The 22,671-nt window shown below is 38.1% G+C and overlaps 2 protein-coding genes across 11 annotated transcripts in view; one reads left to right on the top strand and one right to left on the bottom strand.

Moving 5' to 3' along the window:
- Ganc (glucosidase alpha, neutral C) overlaps nucleotides 1–5,059 on the bottom strand; it is a 53,553-nt gene extending 48,494 nt beyond the window's left edge. The window contains exons 1-4 of one of the 4 annotated variants that reach the window (XM_034494062.2): nucleotides 4,885–5,052; nucleotides 4,237–4,321; nucleotides 2,899–2,961; nucleotides 158–266 (exon numbers count right to left, since the gene is read on the bottom strand). In XM_034494062.2, coding sequence (XP_034349953.1) covers nucleotides 158–266; nucleotides 2,899–2,961; nucleotides 4,237–4,265 — 201 coding nt within the window. In that variant the 5' untranslated portion in view covers nucleotides 4,266–4,321; nucleotides 4,885–5,052. Of the gene's footprint in view, nucleotides 1–157; nucleotides 267–2,898; nucleotides 2,962–4,236 lie in introns of all 4 variants that reach the window. The other 3 variants (XM_076929554.1, XM_076929555.1, XM_076929553.1) reach the window with 3 other exon arrangements.
- Nucleotides 5,060–5,082: 23 nt separating this feature from the next.
- Nucleotides 5,083–22,671, top strand: part of Tmem87a (transmembrane protein 87A) — a 43,832-nt gene continuing 26,243 nt past the window's right edge. For 5 of the 7 annotated variants that reach the window (XM_076929566.1, XM_034494070.2, XM_076929563.1 and 2 more), the window contains exons 1-7: nucleotides 5,083–5,375; nucleotides 6,715–6,775; nucleotides 10,862–10,947; nucleotides 12,142–12,255; nucleotides 14,544–14,597; nucleotides 14,688–14,732; nucleotides 21,019–21,136. In XM_076929566.1, coding sequence (XP_076785681.1) covers nucleotides 5,220–5,375; nucleotides 6,715–6,775; nucleotides 10,862–10,947; nucleotides 12,142–12,255; nucleotides 14,544–14,597; nucleotides 14,688–14,732; nucleotides 21,019–21,136 — 634 coding nt within the window. In that variant the 5' untranslated portion in view covers nucleotides 5,083–5,219. The remainder of the gene's footprint in view (nucleotides 5,376–6,714; nucleotides 6,776–10,861; nucleotides 10,948–12,141; nucleotides 12,256–14,543; nucleotides 14,598–14,687; nucleotides 14,733–21,018; nucleotides 21,137–22,671) is intronic. The other 2 variants (XM_076929568.1, XM_076929567.1) reach the window with 1 other exon arrangement.

Below are 22,671 nucleotides of genomic sequence, written 5' to 3'. Positions count from 1 at the left end.
TGAATGAGTGAATGTAGGGTCAGTACATATGTGAAAAAAGATCATAGTTTGTCTGTAGCAAGTTCTACTGAGGCATAGATAGTTTAAATTAGCTGTCCTACAAGTGTATATAATGCAATCCCAATAAACACAAAAGCAAATTATTCTTCCATCTCACCTTAGTGGCTTCACTAATGATTTGGAACCTGGTGCTGTCCTGTTCTGTGTCCACTGAGCCTAACGAAGCCCAGTAGGTGGCATTCTTGGAGAGCTGCTGTTTCTGCCGCCTATAGATATATAGAGAATTGTGCTGGTGAGTTTTAGCAACTTGGCACAAAGTAGAAACATTTAAAAGAGAGAACCTTAAGCTAGAAGATGCCTTCATCAGAGTGGCCTGTAGGAAAGTCTGTGGGGATTTTTCTTGATTAACTTATTGATGTGGGAGGGACCAGTCCACTGTGGGAGATGCTGCAGGTGGTTTCAGAAAGGTAGCCGAGCAAGTCAGTAAGAAGCACTCCTCCATGGCCTCTGCTTCAAGTCCTGCCTGCTTCCAGGTTCCTGCATTGAGCTCCTGCCCTCACTTCTTTCAATGATGACTGTGATTGGGAGTTTATAAGATAAAATAAACCCTTCCCTCCTCAGGTTGCTTTTGGTCATGGTCTTTATCCCAGTAACAGAAAGCAAACTAAGACAAGTATACAGATATATGAAAGCTGCTTGTGACTATCTGCATCTAATAAACTGTATAATCATATGAATATCAGTAAATTCGCCATCACAGTAAGTGACTGGCAATATACAGTATTGGTACTCCTATAGAGTACCAAGAATACAATATTACTAGAATTCTAATTCAAATTATTGCTAAAATAATATTAATTACAACACGATACTACTCAAGAATGGCAATTCTGTCTTCTTTACTGAGAAAATGGGGCAACTTTCTTTCTTGTGTGTGTGTGTGTGTATGCATGTATAGGTACATGTGACTTTGTAGGTATATGCACATGTGATTGGGGACCAGAAAAAACCCTCAGGTATCATTCTGTAGGGACTATTTATTTATTTTAAAAAGATTTATTTATGTTTTTTATATGAGTACAGTACACTGTAGTTGTCTTTAGACATACCAGAAGAAAGCATTAAATCCCGTTATAGATGGTTGTAAGCCACCATGAGGTTGCTGGGAATTGAACTCAGGACCTCTGGAAGACCAATCAATGCGCTTAACTGCTGAGCCATCTCTCCAGTCCCATCTTTTTATTTTTAAGTCAGTGTCTCTTACTAGTCTAGGGCTGGCCAAGTATGCTAGGCTAGCTGGCCAGCAAGACCTAGAGATCTCCTTGTTTTTGCCTCCCCAGGGCTGGAGATTGCAAGTACTCATGACTGGTACAAGAGTTTTACAATAGGTTCTGGGGATAAAACTCATGCCTTCTTGCAAGTACTTTACCATCTAAGCCATTTCCCCAGCCCAAATTTGAAAAATAACTTTTATGAACTTAAATTTCCTCCTCCTTTTCAGAAAATGGACCTTTAGTAGTAACTCAATAGAGTCTAGTAGAAATTCGGTATAGGCTATTGATTACAAGGTGAATAAGCATTCATTATATAGTCCCCCAAGGTAACTGTTTTGAATTAAAAATGGCATCCTTTCTTCATCTAGAACATATAGTGACTGAAACAGAAACTCAAAATATGTGAAACAATTTTTGTTAGGTGTGGTGGTATAGCACCTTTAACCCCAGCACTCAGAAGGTAGAAGCAGGCAGGTAGCTGTTACCTATGTAATGAGACATTGTCTCAAATAATAAACAAAAACAAAAAGTAAAATAAAAACCTCAAATCAATCAAACAAAAAATTAATTTTGATGATTTTTTGATGATTTCAGTTCCAGAATCACCTAAAAGTAGGTATAAATCAGGTTCTTGAACCAACTAAACCATGAATTTCTCCCAAGTAGACTATTTAAAAAGTGATTTTAAAGGCATTGCTTTCTAGGCTCAAATAACCTGATAGAATGTTAACATAAGTATGAAAGATCACTACAGAGAGAAATCTATCAATAGTTAACACATTTCAAGATTATTTACTCTTCAATCCCAGCCACTGAATTCTTAGACGTTCTGTTTCTGTCATTGTTTAGCTCTTGGTTTTCTTCAGTGCTAAGGATCAGGCCCAGAGCCTTACACACAAGGAAGTGTTCTATGGCCGAGCTGCATCTCCAGCTCCACCCCTAGAAAGCCATCTCACAAATCACTTGTGTGTATAGGGAATGACATGCACAGTTCTTCATATGGAGGCACTCTCACAGCAAAAGATTAACAAGAAACAACAGCCCAAGGCTCTAGCAAGTGGAGCTGGAACCCAATAAATTATAGTGCATCTACCCAGTGGGATATTGTGAGCATAGAGGGCAATCTCCAAGTCCTGAAGTGGAAGCTTTCCAGACTAAAATACAAAGCAGAGGAAGAGGGGGCACAGAACAATGTAGATATGAACTTATTTGTTGGTATAAGGAAAGAGGTGATATAGGAATATATGTAGTTACAAAAAACACTGGAAGAATACATAAAAACAAATACATATGCTTACTTAAAGGGGCGAGAGGAGAACTGGGATGGAAAGGCAGAGGTAGGAGTAATACTTTTTTTTTTTTTTTTTTTAGGAGTAATACTTTTAATCTATTTCTTTCTACGTGAGTTTCAAACCAAGTAAGTCAATTATCTTTGAAAAGACACACATTTAAAAATTATTTAAAAGTGTTTTGGCTTTTAAAATACAATACAATTTAAATAATTTAATAGTAAATATTAGATTTCCTAAAGAGTATGTTCTTAGCCCCTCAATTCTCAAAAGCTTAGTGGAAATAATTTGGGAATTCCATCAAGAACTTTTTTCTGGGTGAAATATTTACTTACCTGTAGAAAGCAATCTTGCCACAGTCTTTGAAAATGGTTTTAGACACTGCTTCATCTTCAACACTAAATAAGAAGACATTTTAAGAAGTATATTTTACATAAGAACTGTGAGCTCAATATTTGTACCTTCCCTAATGATAGTATACACATGCAAAATAAACTTTTGGAATTTATTCTGTATGGCAAAACTGTGTCACTGCTGTAACAGACTTCATGGGATGACAGAATGTGAGCTGCAGAACAATATACTTTTGTAAATCTACCAAAATGAACAACAAAATATTTTCATGGGCTTGGTCTGAAAGGCACAGAAAAGGACATTGTCAATTACAAGGAAGGGACTTTTAAAATAGTAGCCACAACACCAAAACCTGAAGTCTAAACAAAGCCAAACAACCTACTCACTTATTTAAAGAGCAAAATATTTTCAGAACATATACTTTCTGAGAGTTTAGACCTGAAGACATAGTGTACCTAAATGTTCTGTTAAAGTCTAAAATACAAGCACAAGATAAGGTTCCAGAATCCTCTAAAAATATATGTGTGTGTGTGTGTGTGTGTGTGTGTGTGTGTGTGTGTGCAGGTGCTAGAGTCAGAATAGGAACAAATACAGAAGAAGAAAAACAAAACTGCTTGGAGGATTCTAACAACCTAGAGGTTAATATTCCTTGAAATCAAGTTTTCAGAAGAACTGTATCTGGAATAAAATGTATGTTACCACCATTTATATGTATTTCAATTAGCCTTTCTCTGGTTAAAACAGCTATAGTCGATAAGTGGGGTGGGAAGTACTGGCTTTAGTGAAGAGGTGTGGTTTTCTGCACCTGCAGTTAGCATGTCCATGACTTTGAAAGAAGCTAAACTATAAAAAATAGGTCTAGAGAGATAGAAAAGACCTAGACATGCCAAGAAGCTTTTATAGTAAAAAAGAAAAGAAAAAAATCTCGTTAAATTCGGTTTTTGGCACTGTTTATTTCAATCTGGTGTGCAAACATGAGACCTTGCTGTCTTCCGTTTCTAGTTTCGAAGAATGAGTCTTGGACCAGTACAGAAAGATATGGGACCACCTAAATGGGGAAGGGTGGGGCAGCTCGCTTCAAATCCACGTCTTAGAGTTTGGAAGGCAACCTTTCCACTGTTAAAGTTATCTAATCCTCCTCAAAGTACTTTACGAGAGGTTAGCTATTAACGTTACCCAAATCCCTGTAGAACCAATAAAGAACGATGAAGCAAGCATTCAAGGAAGTGCTTTTAAACGCAAGTGAAGCCATCAAAGCTAGAAGGTTGTTTTTGGAGTCAGTTCTTGGGGGTGGGTTGGGGGGAGCAATTGCTCTTTACCTGATTTCCTCTTTCTCAGCTGCTTCCATGGCTTCCCTGTTAACTCTGCCCGGCTCCTAACTCTCAGGCCACAGCCTCAGGCGATCTGTGTTAAAAACCGGTAACAAGCAGGCTTGCTAAATTATAACCCGTGCTTGATCACAGTCAAGAGTCCCCTTCGGGCGGAGGCCAATCTTGATTTTTTTTTTCACCTGGGATTTTCTCAAGCGTAAACCAACTGTTTACAGAGATAATATACTTGATAAATATTTCTTGGTTGAGAGTGGCCGATGAGCCTTACTTTTATTGGCGCAGAAGACTTGCTTGCTGCCCAGGAGGTCAAAATCTAGAGTGTGAGAAACAGGAAGCACCAATAAGGGCCTGTCTCAGTGGTTGTCAGTCTGCAATACCGAAAGCTGACCTGACCTCTCCTCACTTTTAGACTGCGGATCACTGCTGGACGCTGAGGTAGCCTTTCAAACTATGCTGCAGCTGATCCACAGTCTTTCAGGGTCAAAAAGGGACTTTGAAGCTCATGAATCGTTTCTACTCTAATCCTGCCAAATTCCAAGCTCTGTTTCTACAGCTCGACAGCCAGAAAACTCGATACTGGGTGTCAATCATGCATCCTGCGTGCCCGCTTCTACAGACGTCTGACCGGCGCCTGACCTTGTCTTGGAAAGGATGAGGGACGGGAAGAAGCGGGAAGAGCAAAGACTTGACGGCTGCACTGAGTTCCTTTAAGTGCTGGAAGCACAGAGAGAAGCACCGAACCTCAAAACTCTGCTAATTCACCTCAAGGCCAAGATCGCAGCGAGATAGGAGGACGCCTGCGCAGTAGGCTCAAGCTTTCTAGAGCGCTCTGAGGGTCGGTGGGAAGAACCACAGTTTCAAGGACCCGGATAATCCCGCCCACAGACTAGAGCCGGAAGAGGGTGGGACGAGCCGGAAGAAGGCGGGACTAGCTAGCCGGAAGGAGCCTCAATGCTTTGGGTAGGCACTCCATGGCTATGAAGATGGCGGTGGCTGCGTGGCTTCAAGTGTCTCCTGTTATTTTTCTTCTTTTAGGGGCGCAGCCGTTTCCATTGTCGTTTCTTGGTTCAGGTCCAGTACCCGTGTTTGCTGCAGACAGATCTAAGTGGCACATTCCGATGCCGTCGGTGAGTGTTGGAGCCCCTATTGAGCCTGGAAGGGGTAAGAGGTGGGGCTACGGTGGCCCAAGGGGTCCAGGAAGATTTCTGGAAAGTCGGGTTACCAAAGTGAGTAGGTTATCCAGAGCGTCCGTGTAGCTGCCGACGGAGCCCCACCTGCCCAGAGCTGAGAGCTGTGCCGTGTGCTGTAGGCTAGGAGCGGTGTCAGGGCCAAGCGTGTTTTTACCGGGAAAGTAACAGAACTCTGAGTGCCTAACACAAGAGAAACTAATACACAGGTAGAGATAGCAGTTTCTCTTTCAGTTAGAATGCTACAAACTCCAGTAACCTAGGGTTGGGTGAAAGGGATCTGTGAATAGAAGACTTTATTTTTAACTCAAGCGCGCGCGTGTGTGTTTGTAAAAATAGTTCTACGGATGAAGTGGTTTGATTTGGTTTAAACTTCAAAATATTTTTGTGCTTAGGGGATTTGGAGATTTAAAATATGCATTTTAACATGGAAATGGCCAAAAGAAACAATTCCAAAATGTTGTGGTAAGGGTAGTCTTTTCGTTTGGATAGTTAACTAACTGATAGGTCGACCCATTCTCCCAGTTTTAGAATGTGGTTTGACTAAGTATAGTTCTTTGAACCACACACACACACACAAACAGATTTTGTTGACAGCTGCTTTAAAAACCATTAGCCATTTTGTTGACCTTTTCGTTTTATTTTTTTGTCCTGTTCACTGTACATTTATATGACAACTATTACACCTTGTATTCATGTTGGTAAAGGTTTTCGGGTTTTGAATTGTAGTTTACTGTTTGTTACTGAAATGACTAATAGTTAAGTCCTTTTAAATTTAAAAGTAAAACTGATAAAAGGCTATTCAAAAGTAATGATCAGTTGTTCTGAGGGATGATTAGTGAGTTAAAAAAAAAAAAAACTGTCCACCTCACGATACGTTTAAGTTAGGTTGAAATTTGTAGCAGCTCCCACTTAACAGTTCCTGCTTTATGGCCTATGGGGAGCCTTAAGAGCCAATAGTTAGAATATGATTGACTTTCACTAAAAGAAATGTTACTGTCTTTTTGATTAAGAAAGTTAATTTGAATATTTTATAAATGTAGGTATTCATATTCTGTCTCTTTGTTTGTTTGTTTGTTTCAAGACAGGGTTTCTCTGTGTAGCCCTGGCTGTCCTGGAGCTCACTCTGTAGACCAGGCTGGCCTCGAACTCAGAAATCCGCCTGCCTCTGCCTCCCAAGTGCTGGGATTAAAGGCGTGCGCCACCACTGCCTGGCTTTATATTCTGTCTTGAAAATTGAAATGCCCTGATGTTAATTATCTTTCCTTTATCTTTGCAGGGGAAAAATTATTTTAATTTTGGAAAGATTCTTTTCAGAAATACTACCATCTTACTGAAATGTGAGTTTCTAAACTTCATTAAGTTATTCAGACCTTTTAAACTTAAAAAATTATTCTCTGCCTTAGTTTGCTTCTGTATGTATGTGTGTTTGTGTGCATGTAGGAACATGTGTGCATATGTGTGTGAAGGTCAAAAGTCAGTTACTTGTGTCTTCCTCAGTTGCTGTCACTCCTGTTTGTGAGACAAGGACTCTCTCTCTCTCCCTGAACTTGGAGCTTGAGGATTGGCTATACTGGCTGACCAGCAAGTCCCAGGGATCTCCCTGCCTGTTTCTCCCTGTCTCTGAAATTATAGGCATGGGTCACATTTTTACATAAGTACTAGGGATCTGAACTCAGGTCCTGATGCTTGGTGTGGCAAGCAAGCATTTTACCAACAGAGCTATCTCCGTAGCCCCTTAATGTATTTTTAAGTCCAGAACTTTAATAACCTGGCACTGTGTAGATAAAAATATTGAGTATATAAAGTCCTATCTGAGTAATATTCTGAGTACTTGTATGAATTTTTATTGTCTTACTTTTGTTTTTCAGTTTGCTATGTTATGTATAGATACACTATTATATGTAGCTTATATTACATATTTACATACCCAATGTATACTTACTCTTGAATTCATATTGACTGTGTATACACATTTATGTGCATAAATTATATATTTAATCACATTTCAGTTGAATTATATTTAATTTTGTTTGTTGAGTGCTTGCATCATTTTTAAATCTGTTCTGAGTCAGAACAAGATTTTGTTCTTGTGTGCTTGTTAGCTGTTTACTGAAAACATGGCCCAAGTTTGTGAGACCATTGACTAAGATATTCAGTATGTTTGCCAAGGGAGTGCTTAACACTTCAAGGAACATCGAGTTCGGTGATATTACCAGGAAATAAGGATTGTATAGAAGAAAACCAGTTTTTCTAGTGAGAGAAACACAGGATCTGGAGCTAAACTGTCCTGTGTGTACTAAAACCTCCTCTTAGTTCTGAAAGGTTTTTTGTTGTTGTTGTTGTTTTTTGGGGGGTTTTGTTTGTTTGTTTGTTTGTTTAATTTTAGGAAGTACATGCTCATGGGTAGCTCTGTTTCTGAGAGGGATAGTATTCTAGATCATCACTGTCATGTGAACCTGTTTGTAGACAGGGTTTCTCTCTATAGCTTTGGCTGTCCTGGAATTCACTTTGTAGACTAGACTAGCCTGGAACTCACCGAGATCCATCTAACCTATGTTCGACAAGTGCTGGCATTAAAAGTGTGCACCACCACTGCCTACCAGGCTTCTCTGTTTTTTGAAATAGGTTCTTACTGTGTAGCCCAAGGCCAGCCTTATGCTCAGTATCTTCAGTGCTAGGATTATACATGAACTATCAAATCTTGGTTCCTGTGTTTTTGAGCATGCCTTTCTCCCTGAAAATGTAATAAAGTCATAGTTGGGTGATTTTATTCTTTTGTTTAATTAGTGGTTGTAAAATAACTTCTGTGTGCTGAGTACTCTTAGGTACCAGAGAAGTGGTGGAAAAACTCCTCTCATTGAGCTTACACTCTAGTGGGAGTGAAAGGAGCAGGTAACATTCCTGTGAAGAATTTAATCGTGACAGTTAGTTTTGTCAACAGCACAACTCAGAATAACTTGGGAAAAGAATCTCAATGAGGGGTTGTCTAGATCAGGTTGCTCAGTAGGCATGTATGTGGGGGATTGTTTTGATTATGTTAATCGGTGTGGGGAGTTCCAACTGAAATGTAGGCAGGCTCATTCCTTAGGTTTGGGTCCTGAACTGTGTAGGAGAACTCTGCGTTGAACAGCATGAATGCATGCATTAATTCCTCCCTCCTTGTTTGTTGTGGATGTGGTGTGATTAGTTGCCTTGAGTTCTTGCTGCCCAGACTTCACTCTTGATGATGGAATGAACCTGTGCTTTTATAGTAAAACAAACCCTTTCTCGCCCAAGTTGTTTTTTTTTGTCAGGATGTTTTATCCAGCCACAGAAAAACACTTGGACAATACTACATCTGTGAAAATGTCCCCTAATGACTTATATTTGGTTTGAACCAATTTACTCTTGTCTTGTGAGGTAGTTTACTGGCCGTTTACTCTCTAGCTGTGTGAGTGGAAGGATGTAGTTGCTTAGCACAGCTTGATGATTTGTGCTGGACTCCTCTATGTCGTCTTTTTCTAGTTTGTTTTTGACCTCATGGTATTTCACCAAGTTTCACAATCTGCATATTTTAAAATGTCTATATTTTGTTGTTTTTTTGAAAGATCCAAGATTCCTTAAATCTTTTTTTTAGTTTTTCTTTGATATCACCATAGTTTCTTATATTTATCCACTGTCTTTGATTTAATAATTTATGATTATGGTGTATGGCTTCCATAGCTTAGGTGGGACCATGTTCTTTGTTTCTCAAGATTTGTAGTTCAAAGTTCTAAACATCGTCTTTCCTGTCCTTTGATTCTTAACTTACTTTTATGTTTGTAACAAAATTCCCAGCATATTTTTTTTAAGGACCTAAAAAAATCCATCCATCCATCTGTCCACTTATTTTCTGTATGCTTGTGAATGAAGGCATTCCATAGTGGATGTGTGGAAATCAGAGGCCACTTGCCAGAGTCAGTTATCTTCTTCTACCAAGTGGGTCCTGGGGATAGAGCTCTTCAGACTTGCTCCCTGACCCATCTGGCCCTGTTTTCTGACTTTAAACTAACAATCCCTATCTTTTTATGTTCTCTCCTGTTAGTAGCCAAATTATAATTTCCTTTATATTTTTTCCATAAATTCTCAGCTGGTCAGATTTTTACATATTCTAATAGAGCTCTGAAAAAACTGTGTTAGACATTTAAAAATTAGCTTAGAGGCTGGAGAGATGGCACTAGCTACCCTTTCAGAGGACCCAAGTTTGATTCCACTTGCCAAGTACTAGAATTACAGGCAAGCTATACCCAGTCCTGCCATCATGTTTATTTTTGGCATGTTTACACAGAGGAGTCTCTGGTATCTTGCCCTGCCTTGCCTGGGACAGTTGGATTTACCTTCTCACATATGCAAAGTGGTGCTTTGGTTCTTTAGAATATCAAGTTCCAAATTATGTGGGGTTTTGTTTTGTGTATGTGTAATATGATATATATATATATATATATATATATATATATATATATATATATATATATATTAGGTATTTGTATGTGTGAGCCTGTGCAGGTCAGAGAAGGATGTCAAGTGTATGTCTGTCTCTGCTTTATTCCCTTGAAACAGGGTCTCTCACTGAACCTGGAGCTAGGTTGGTGGTATCAATAAGGATAGACAGAGGGTGTCAGATCTGATCCTCAGGAACTGGAGTGACAAACAGCCATGAGCTACCACGTGGATGTTAGAAACTGAACCTTGGTCCTCTGGAAGAGTAGCCAGTGCTCCTAACTGCTGAGCCATTTCTCTAGGCCCCTTTGTGTGTTCTTGCCGATTTTCAAAGTCAAAGCCATGAATTTTCCTCTCAGTGGGTCTGTTTGAAAACCATTTAACAATCATAACAATTAAACTATCTCTCATACTGTTTTTCTTTATTTCTCCAGTAAAATTGTGGATTTTAAAAAGATCTTTGATCATTTGTTCTTCCCCATTCCCCTCTTAAACTAACATTCAAAATATTGAACCTTTGTATGTGTGTGTTCTGCCTGGTAAATACTTGAATAGTATAGAAGTCTAGACATTTGAGGTTCTGGGACATAGGAATAGAACTACAGTTCCAAAGAAGTTAAAGAAAGAAAACAAAGAAAACCTGCTTAGCTACTATTCTGAGGGAGCAACAGTGCTATCTAAAGGCTACTTAGGAATCTGGGTATATAGCTCACTCCTGTAATCTCAACACTTGGGAGGCTGAGACAGAGGGATGACAATGAATTTGAGGCCAGCTTGGCCTCAAATCCTACCTCAAAACAAACACAAGAAAAAAGAACAAACAGTTCTTTGTATAGCCTGAGTTCCTTATGTTTGAGTATCTAAGCTAGGGTGGAAAATAAAAAGAATATAAGTTAATAGAAAGATGCTGAAAGAATGCTTCATTTGGAATCCTCTCATGTTTACAATGTTTTCTTCTTTTATAGTCGATGGAGAGCCTTGTGACCAGTCTTTGAATATAACCTGGTTTCTGAAAAGTGCTGATTGCTACAATGAGATCTACAATTTCAAGGTAAGACTATGTTTAAATAGAAATTAAAATATTGAGATATTCATTGTTTTAAAGTAACAATGATAAGCTCCTTATACATTTATTTAAGTAACATTTTTTTGTTGTTGTTGTTTTTGTTTTTTTAGACAGGGTTTCTCTGTGTAGCCTTAGCTATCCTGGAATTCACTCTATAGACCAGGCTGACATCAAATTCATAGATCCACTTTTCTCTGCCTCCCAAGTGCTGGAATTAAAGGCATGTGCTATCACCACCTGGTATAAGTAACATTTTTAATGAATATAAATTTTTTAAAAATTAATGAATAAGCCAAAGGTGTTGTGGAGCATGTTTGTATTCCCAACCCTTAAGAGTTTAGAGGTAAGCCGGGCGGTGATGGCATGTGTGTACATAACCATACATAAATGTACACATATGTATACATACGTGTTTTAATAAAGTATGGAGATGACGGTTGTAGATATGATACAGTAAAGCCTTTCTGATGATGTGGTTTGGGCATGGGAGAAAAATCACAGAATTGATAAATGCTCTCTTTTGTAACTATCAGAAATGGGCTATGGTTAGTAGCAACAGTTACACATCCTAAGCTTATGAGCATAAGTGTTGTAGATTTTGTTGATTTGGTCAAGTAAATTAAATGTATTTTCATGTGATAAAAACTCTTTGTATCTGAAAATTTACTAGTTTTCCCAGAATTGTTAGAGAATTACCCTTTTTTTGTGAGCCTAAGACTATAATTCTGTAGTTATTTTAAAGGTGTGTGTGTGTGTGTGTGTTGCATGAGTGTGTGTTCCTGTCCAGGTGCATATGTGTACAGGCCAGAAGATGCTTCTGGTGTTCAGATGCCCTTGTGTTTTCAATACAAGCTCTCTCATTGGCCAGCTCTCATCAAGCAGGCTATGCTGGACCAGTCAGTGAGTCCCAGGCCCAGCCTGTCTCCACCTGTTATGCACTAGGACTGCAAGGACTCCCTCCACACTCAGCTTGTTTTACATAGGTTTTGAGACTCAACCTCAAGTATTGGTACTTTCACAACAAGCACTTGAACGACTGAAGAATGTCCCCAGGCCTCTCCTGTTAGTTTTTTAAAATGGCAAAGTTATATTTGTACTACAAGTTGACTTTTTGTTGTCCTCCAAATACCTGATTTGCAACAGGTGAGCTAAAACTTTGTGTCTTCTCTGTTTTTCTAGGCAGATGAAGTAGAGGCATACTTGGAAAATCTCAAGGAAAAAAAAGGCTTGTCTGGGAGATACCAAACATCATCAAAATTATTTCAGAATTGTAGTGAACTCTATAAAGCACAGGTAAACTCTGACAGTGGTTAGAAGGAAAGAGAAAAAGTGAAGAAAAAAGTAATGTTTGAATCTCTTCTGTGTCCATTGTTTATCTGCTAGTTCTGTCTTCTAGAAGAGATCTCAGTATGTTGCACGCCTAGATTGGGCCGATTTTACCATTGGACTACTCTATTCCCCAGCTATGAGATCCCTTACAACCTGCGGTTTTTCTAGGTCATGTTCTTCTCCCCCTTCCTTCCACCAACTGCCTAACTGCCCCAATGGCTCTTCAGGCTCCTCCCCTACACCTTTTTCTCTTCTACTGCCCAATCACTGGCTCTAGCCTTTATTTAACAAATTCAATTGGACTGAAGGTCCACAAGATTCACTCCTTCGCAGCCCCTCCCAGGAGTGGAATTACCATGACAACAAGAGGCTAGGGCTATCCACAGCACTCCTCTGTGTTATCAGCAGATTCTTATAAAAGTTACATTGTCATCCTAACCATTTCTGAAGGTTAGATTGGGTGGCTCTGAGTTTATTCATGTTGTGTAGCCATCATCACTGTCTGTTGCAGACATTGATCCTGCTGAACTGAATGAAGTCTGTACCATCCACTGTCATTCAGCCTGCCTACACGGTGCTCTCCTCTAGTCTCTTTTATCCCTGTGTATTTGACAATTCAGGATACTTCATAGAGGGATTTGAGTTTTGTTCTTTTTTGGTATGGACTCTATTTTCTAGGATCACCTATCTGTGGCAGCATGATCCCCTTTTAGGGCTGAATTCTATTATATGTATACAACACATTTTATTTATCTATTCATCTGTTGATGGTTATTTAACAAAGCAATTTTTTAGTTGATATGTCTTCAGATAATCAGAGGTTTTAGATTTTATTATTATACACCTGAAATCAAAAGGGTTGAATTTGGTACCTTGTTTGTGTGAAGAGGTGAATAATATAGGTAATAGAGAGGTGAATAATATAGGTAATTATACATTTATTAATGCTTGCATAAATATAATCACATAAATGCTATTTTTTATTTGAAATTCTATTTTTTCAAAGTTTGTGAGGGATGTGTGTGTGTGTGCACGTGCATGCACATGCACAAGCCTATGATGTATATGCTGGTGCTCTTATCCATGCATTTTCAATCGGAGGCCAGATTTTTACATAGACTGTCTTCCTCATTCACTTCTACTTTTTTATTTTACTTTATGTTTGAGACAGTGTTGTTCATAGTACCTAGCACTTGCTGCTTTGGGTTGATGGCAAGTGAACTCCTGAGATGGGATCTACTTGTTTCTGCTTCTCTCATCCTGGGGTTATATGCTCATATCACAGTGCTTGGCTTTGTATGTGGTTGCTGGGGCTCCAAGCTGGGGTCCTCATGTTTGAGCATCAGGCATTTTTCCCTCTGAGCCATTGTCTAGATCTGAAATTCAAAACAAATTTTTTTTAAATGGGAGACCACACCAATTTTTGGATGGAAAATTTTTAGAATGTAGGAAAGTTTGAGTATTGAAGAGTTAGTTTTAACAGTAGCTTCACTTTGTCTTTGTTTCATTTGCTCGGATACACTTAGCAAATGCTGCAAAGTAGCATACAGTGCACCAGAAGGTAGGTTATCTGTTCAGTTATTAGAATTAATGGATTGTAGATTATAATTTAATAATTGACGAATGAAGTAATTGGTAATTAATTTTGAGGGTCTTGTCATAGCTTAGACTTTATGGAGTAAGTAGAAAAATTTTTAAATGGTATCAAATTGATGGCAAACAGAAGAAACTTTAATATCGAATAATTTCTTCTCTCTGTTAGTTCTTTAAATTCATTTCTTCAGCTAGAGTTGGTTGGATTTGATTATAGAAAGCTGCTTGCTGCATCCTGTTACTCTCAGGTCTGCTGTAGTCTTTTTCGAGTCATAAGATACATTTCTGTTGGTAAGGGTTCCTGCCTTCCTGTCTAACGTAAGCATTGAATTGCACAATCCAATTGCTGAGGAAGCAAAATTCCTCAGCAATTGATCTTAAGGCTCATTCCTTATTCTGCTAACCTTCCACTCCCCCATCGGACACATCTGACTGTCTAAGGCTTTGACATTCACAGTTGCCCCCTCATGGAAAGACTCAGGGACGGGTGGTCATGCTCAGCAGGGTTTTCTCCACTCGTTTCTAATTCATTGGGAATTTCTTTATCTGCTGATGCTGTTATTTTTTATTGCAATGGTGCGTGTTTTGCTTTAACCCTTTCTACATATTTTAAGCTACATGTTTGTTACTTATACATCTTCAATTTAATTTTTTTATAGAGCTTTTCTGGGGATCTTACTCATCGACTTCCTCTTTTAGGAGAAAAACAGGAGGTAATTGTTTTTCCACACATATTTCTGAGAGCAATGTAAAAACTGGGAATTAATTTTCTTAATTTTTTTTTTCTGTTTTAATGTTTAAAGGCTAAGGAGAATGCGACAAATGTTACCTTTACTGCAGACAAAATTGTAAGTATTCAGGCAGTGGGGCAGTAGTGGATATGTTTGTTTGAGCAGTTTTCTTTTTCTGTTGTAACATTTAAGAAGGAAATTAAGACTAGAAACCACACACCAAAATAGTGGTAATGGCTGTTTCTAGGTGACACTATGAGTGGTTTTTATTTTCTTCTTTGTATTTTCTAGATTTTTTTTTTTACACAAGAAAAACCTGTATTACCTTGGGATTTTTTCCCCTCTGTCAATAAATATTTGTAAACAAGAAACCAGTTCAAAAAATTTAAACTTAGTCTGAAATTATCTGTGCTAATATAATTGGAAGAAACTTTAGAAAATTGAAATAAGGCCTAAACTAGTTATTTTTATAAATACAGTTGTAGGGAGGCTCATTTATAACTATTTTCTGGGAGCCAGAGAATCATCTCTGCAGTTAAAGAGTACTTGCTGCTCTTCAGAGGACCCACATTCTCTTTGGTTCCCAGTAATCTCAGCTGGCACAGCTACCTGTAACTGTAGCTCTAGATGCCTCTTTCTGGCCATTATGGGTACTCATACACATTTGGCAGACATAACATAAACACATATGCATATGATTTTTTAAAAAAAGAATATATTACTAATTCCTCAAAACATTCCTAGTCTAAAATATAGAGAAAATATATAGAAATTATTTTTAGATTACCTTTTTCACAAAGCTATTAAAGTTTTAAATTTTAACTTTTTATTTTTTAGATTTTGAGCTTTCTTCACTTCACAAATCTTACTGACTTTATAGACCCTCCTAACGGCTGGGACTACGGGCCTGGGCCACATTCCTGCCTTGTGTCTCTAGCTTTGTAACAATTTTTATTAAACATACTGTATATCAGACAGTCATCCTTTTAAAGTATAAAACTTGGTGGGCTTTAGTGTATTCACAGGTTACAAAACCACTAATGGCGAGCTTCAGAATTCTTAGCTCTGAAAATCCATGCTCATTGACAGTCTACACGGCCTTTCCCCCACAGCCTCTGTCTCAGTTACTAATCATATAGCACATGACCTTGTGTGTGACTTCTTTCCCAGTTTAACACTTTTACTTTAACCTTTCTTCCTGTCTGCTTAAAGCACTAAGACATATGAGGGATGAGTGATGAGGGCCTTCTCAGTTCTTGCCTGGGCCCACACATGTATGTGGCTGTCTACATTTTCAGGAATAGTTTAGAGTTCAGAGTCCACAGAGACTCTCCGTTGTATATTTTTTTTTCCTTTTAATGTTTGTTCAGCCTCTTGATAAATACAGCTGCTAATGTCACACCAGGCAGCTGCGATTGTAAACAGTTATACTGAATGGTTTTGTCTAGCGTCGTGACAATGAGTGATTCTGTGTTGGGTTAGAGAGAACCTCTTAGAGCATTTTAGCATCTTCCAGTCAGCTCAAGTGAATGGTACTTTTGGGGACCTCTAAGCCTGTTTTGCCTTTCTTGTGGCTGGCATATAGTAGTTGATCAGAACTTGAAAAAATGAATAAGACAGGGCATGTTGACATAGTACTTTTAATTCCAGTATTCAGAGGGAGGTGGATCTCTGTGAGTTCTAGGCCAGCCTAGTTAACATAATGTTCACTGTGTTTTGTTTCCTATTGGTTTTGACAACTGTACCATGACATTCCCACCATGATATTGTTCTACAGGGTAGTTTCAGGGCTTTAACAATTCTCTGTTTGCCTTTCATCTCTCCATCCTTCCTAATTCCTGACAAATTGCTGATCTTTTTACTATTTATATAGTTCTACATTTTCTGGAATATCACCTGATTGTAGTCAAATGACTATATAGCTTTTTCTGATTGTCTTCTCCATAGTATACACTTGAAGTTTTTAAATATTTTCTGGTGGTTAGATAGCTCATTACTCTTTAGAGCTGAGTCATATTTCACTGTCTGGTTATATCACTGTTTGATATTCATTCACCTATTGAAGGACAGTTTGATTGCTTTTAAGTTTTAGCTATGAACATTTTTGTGATGTTGTGTGGATATAGATTTTCAGTTCATTTGGGTGAGTGCCAAGGAGCATGACTGATGATTGTATGGTAACGGCATGCTAAGTTGGTGATAATTTTCACAGCTTATTACTTGATTGAAGACAGAATTACTCATGTAGTGTATCTTTCTCAGCAGAGCATCTGTGTTTAGATCACCACATGCAGCTTCCGTGATCTGTTAGATGGGGGAGGTGCATACATGTCATGGTGTACAAGTGGAGGTCAGAGGACAATTTTGTGGGGCCAGGTCTCTCTTTTCACCTTTATTTGGGTTCTGAGGAATCAAATTTAGGTTACTAGGATTGTGCAAGCAAGCCATCTCACTGAAGAAAGAAACGGCTACATTGCTGTGGTAGAATGCTATGGTGTTTTAAATCACTTTATTGCTTCCCAGATCAGGCAGGGTAATGTCAGCTTTTAGTCCTGGATAAATTGTTGGTGCCAGGGATATAAATATGGAACTTACTCAAGGATTGTGGCTGTGTTTTTGTCTGGACTGACAGCTCTCTGAAGAATCTGGTTAAGGACTTGCCTGTGTTCTGCTTGATTCAGCATTCCCAAGGCCAAGTAGCATCTTGATAGTTTTTGTTAAGTATATTTAGAGACAGAAATTCTGCTCTGAAGCATCATAGGGAAAGTGGTCAAGCAATAGGTAAGAGCACAAAACCTGTAAAGACCAAGAGTAGAAGGAGGTATTTGGCAGGAAATGAGCTTTGAAAAGCTCTTGTGTATTCTAGGACAGGACACATGCTTTGAAGAGACTGTAGCTAGCTTTCATGCTGGCTGGCCTTCTGACTGCACACACAGAGTAAAGGCTTACCTCAGTTTGCAAGGATTAGGACTGAATCTTTTCTCTTTATCTTTTTAGCTCCTGATGTTTTAGGAAGTCTTATTAAAATAGTAGCCACTCAGTTACAAGAACTCAGACTTGGCCCTGGCTGTAGCTCAGTGGTAGAATGCTTGCTTTGTAAGCACGAGGTCTTAGACTCAACTTCCAGAACTGAAAACAGTGAAAGGAAAGCAGGAGACAGGCGGGCAAATGAACAAGTACAGATGCTGGGAGCCACACAGGACAGTGTATGGAATTTACAAAAGTAGTTTAGAAAAGCCACTAAGCAACAAACCTTCAGAACACCTTCCCTTCTGTCTTCAGTAATGGGCAGGATCTTCTTTCATCTAGAATGTTCTGTTTTCTGTAAAGAACTATGAGTTATGCAAAGAAAGTGGCAAGTTTAAATGCAAATTCTAAAAAGCCTCTGAAAACATTCACACATTAGAAGTAAGAAAGACTTTGAACTTTTTTAAAAATGTGCTCAAAAGAATGAAAGGAAATTATGGACAGAACACTAAGGGAAATCCGGAAGAAACAGATAAAAGCTATAAACAGGAATAGGCAGAAATCACAAAGCTGAGATACATATAGTGACTTATTCCTGAAGGTGCTGTAAGCCAGCACTTGGGAGGCTGAAACAGGAGGGTTTCAATAAGATTGAGATCAGCCTGGGATACATGGTGGCACCCTGTCACAAAACAACAATAAAACTGGAAACCATGAAGCTGAAAAGATCATTGACTAAAGTAAGAAACTGATCAGGGCTGTCACCATTTGAGCAGGTAGAAGAACCCATCCAGAGATGGTCAGTTGAAGTTACCTGTTCAGAGGACTAGAGAGCAAGGAATGAAACAAATGAACAAAGCCTTGGAGACCTATACATCTATCATGTGGACCAGTGTGCATATAATGGAAGTCTGAGGAGAAAAGAGGTATAAAAGAATAAACAATAGCCATACGCTTTCTAAATTTAATGAATTTCTAGGATTGGGCTGCTCACAAGGTTCAGACTCCAAGTAGGAGTGAATGGACAAGATTTTATGCCTGTAAGTTGTAATTCATTCACAAAAATGAAGTACTAATATGTACCACAACATAGATAACTTTAAAAACTGTGAGACCAGTCAGATGTTAAAGGACAAATATTGTTTAACTCATCCATTGATGTGAAATGTCCATGGTAAACAACAAATCTCTGGAAGTAGGTTAAGTTGTTTCAAGTGGTGGTGGGAAGGAGAGATGGAGTTTTATCGCCCAATAAACAATGGTCTGGTTTTAGGAGGTTAGCATTGTGGAGCTGGGCACTGGAGCATTTGTCTACTTCCAGCTTCTTAGAAACCTGAAGTAACAATTTCTTAAGCACAGGTTAAAGAACAGCCTGAGAGACCTTGTCTCAAAAAAAGTTTGGTCACATTCCATTGAATTATGCTCAGTAACATTGTTAAAATTATGACATATGTAAAATTTACCTCAATTAAATAAAATCAAACAATAGTAACTGCTTATCTGATAGGTTTGTTAAGATGAAACAAGTAGCAAGTGTTACATGCCTAACAGACTGCTGGGCTTCTAAATGCTGCTTTTGCAAGCTTAAAATCTCTAGATCTGAGAGCTAAAGGTCCTACACTTATCAAATCCTATACTATGAAAATTAGTCAGTACATTTTGAAATTTATAAAAGGTAGTTTTAAGATGTAAAAGTTAATAGCAGAATGGCTTATTACACTAATTGGTTAATGACTAAGTTCAGGAAGGGTTCAGTAATTGTGAGTAATAGAACATGGGATTCTTATGACTTTGAAGTTATACGTTTCTCAGCATCCTCCTTGAAGAGAGAGATTGGCAGAGATCAAAGTAGGGTTTCAACATGACATAGTTGTTACTGAAATAACCAGTGAATATAGAGTTGAAGGATGTGCCTGCTCATTTGGACTTGAAGTGTGTGTCATGAAATCTGTTGCATTCTATGTTTCCTCTTGGGTTGCAGAACATTTTGGTTATTAGAGAAAAACTGATTCCACAGGGCTAAAATGTATAAATGTGCGAAGTCTGTTGGGTTTCATAGATCAGTAATGTTTACCTAGAGACCTCTGAGTAAAACCTCCTTTTAAGATCACAGCACCTGGGGCTGGAGAGATAGCTCAATGGTTAAGAACACTGACTGTTCTTCCAGAGGTCCTGAGTTCAATTCCCAGCAACCACATGGTGTCTCATAACTATCTATAATGTGGTCTGATGCCTTTTTCTGGTGTGTCTGAAGACAACTACTCATATATACAAAATAAACAAGTCTTAAAAAAAAAAAAAAAAAGATCACAGTAACAAGCTGCAAGTCTAAGTAGCAGTGGTGCCTCCTTTCACAGATGAAGAAAAGACCAATGGCTTTCCTCCATGATAGGCACCAGTGCTTACTTACCAAGCCATAAGCCATGGTCTCCCAATATGGTTGGTAGAAATTAAAACCAGGTCAGGTTGGAAGAGTCTCAGCAAGACTGAGGATGAGACCTGTTTATTGCAAGCAGTCCAACTTTTTATACCCTCATCAGAAACAACATAATGGCGGTTGTCAGTAAGAATACAGTTATAGTTGTCAGAATACAATGATGTTTACCAAGTTATACAGGGTATATAGAATTAATGTCTAAGACTGATCTGTCAAACCTGTGTATGCTTTGCTGACTTCTACACAGGTAATCTGAATGCTTCCCTACTTAGGGAATGCCTCAATTTCTCAGGAAATGAAAGGCACACAGTGCCCTTGGAGCTATGAGCTCTAGCATGAAAAACCTATGATACATACCTCTGAAAGCAGCTAGACCAGATCAACTCCATGATTCCCTACATCTCCAAATCTCCTGAGTGAGGAAATCAACAGTCACTGTTTCTTAGAGTCAGGGGCTTTAAGAGGCACACCTAGACTAGGTTAAGGTGAGAGCTTTTATTTAAATGTGAGACCATGTCAATATAGGTTCGGGTAGTTTGGGAAAGGGAATTTGATTCAAGAGTGTATCCGTGTGTGTGCACGTGTGCACATGCATGTTTGTGTGTATGAACACTTAATGTATATATTTTTTTCTGTATTGACATCAAGAATGTTTTCATGTGATGTAAATAATTATCCTAGCATGAGTTAGATTAAATTCAATGATTTTTTTATTACAGTTTTTTTTTTTTGTAAAAAAATAAATACATTAAATTTAGACCTTTGTATAGCAAGAATGCAAGGGACTGTGTTGTATCAATTCACTATCTTGCCTACTTTGCTGTGTGGTGTATAAGCTTGTCTTGCTTGTGATGACCATTTCTGTGAATGAAAGCTGAGGGCTCTGCTGCATTTCTGGGCTGTATTCTGAAGCAGTGTTTCATATTATTAACTTGTATTATTAACTTGTGCTCTGGATTCTTGAGACTTGAAGTTTCGATGCCCCCTTTTTTTCCCTAGGCAATGCATGAACCATTGCAGACTTGGCAAGATGCACCATACATTTTTATCGTGCATGTTGGCATCTCATCCTCAAAGGACTCACCAAAAGAAAATGCACTAAGTAATCTTTTTACCAGTAAGTTCAATTCATGTCTTTTAAAAATATCTGTTATTTCCTATTTGTTTCATACATGATCAATATGAAGTGGGAAAATTAGAAATATTTTTGTACCTATAGGCACAACCCCACGTACTGTCTATGAATCACAGATACCTGGTTTTAGTTTGGCTTGCTTGCTGTGAAAAAAATTTTTTTATAAAGGAAAACATTTAATTGGGGCTGGCTTACAGTTTGAGAGGTAGGTATTTTCATCATGGCAGAAAGCATATTGATATACAGGCAGACATGCTTCTGCAGAAGGAGCCTGCTATGAGTATTTTTAATTAGTGTTCTTTAGTGTTATGAAGTAAAATTTTCAAAACTTGAATCTCAATGTTAAAACTTAGAAATTTTAAATTATCATTTACAATTTCTTAATGTGAAGAGTTTTTCTTTTTTAAAGATTTATTTGACCTTTTAAAATTATGTGTTTATGTGCAATTATATATATCCATGTGAGTCAAGGTTCCTGTACTGGAGTTGCAAGTTGTTGTAAGCCTCCCAGCATGGGCACTAGGATCTGAACCTGGGTCCTCTGGAAGAGGGTTTGAACTCTGATCTGCTGAGCGTTCTTTCCAGTTCCTCAAGAATTTACCTTCCTTTCTTCTGTAACTACACAACTGACAGTCTTATCTTTTGTAGTAACTAGTTGTAGTTTCTCTGTGGTTTCCATTTTTTATTTTAATTTGTACTGTGTAGTTTCCTTCCCTAGCCTTGCTTTCTAAGTAGAGTATTTAGTAGAAACAATGATAACATCATCCTTGTCTTACTTCTGAATTTATTGGCAATATTGGTACATTTTATCACTAAATACAATGTTTACTATACATTTCCCACCCCCTCTGCTCCCAGAATAACACATTTGGATAAAGATGCCCATGTTTACCAACTTATTATTTTCCTCTTCTTTTTAATACTAAGAAAGAAGACTCAGTCTAATCAAAGGCTCAATTATATATGGATTAAATTAATCATAGACTAGGCATGGTGGCATTTACCTATATAACCTAACACTCTAGAGCCTGAAGCAAGAGGATTATAAGTTCAAGACCCAATCAGGGATACCTAGCAAGTTCCAGGACCGCCCAGGCTAAGTAGTGAGACCCTGTCTCAAAAAAAAAAAAAAAATATATATATATATATATATATAGGCTTTCTCCTTGGTTTGATGCTGTGCTGTATTGTAGTAATGTTAGGGTTTCTAGTTTGAAACCATTCTTTAATTTTTGCTTGGTCTTAACACACACAAACATACCCATATCTTCCCATTCATATACATTGTTGGAATCCTTTTGTTTATTGTTTGTGTTCAAGATGAGTTTTCCTTTAATTTTATTTTCTCATTATCACTGATTCAGCATGCAAATTACAATAACCTCATGTAGTGTATTGGAGAATGTCTCTACTTTCATATTCTATGAAGCAGTTTTAAAGAGTAAATTGACCTTTTTTTCTATTTAGTAGAAACAATGATGACATCATCCTTGTCTTACTTCTGAATTTATTGGCAA

Source organism: Arvicanthis niloticus, chromosome 2, assembly GCF_011762505.2.
Source record: "Arvicanthis niloticus isolate mArvNil1 chromosome 2, mArvNil1.pat.X, whole genome shotgun sequence".
NCBI lineage: Eukaryota > Metazoa > Chordata > Mammalia > Rodentia > Muridae > Arvicanthis > Arvicanthis niloticus.
Note: the sequence above shows the minus strand (reverse complement) of the source record. Positions and strands in the feature narration are given on the sequence as shown.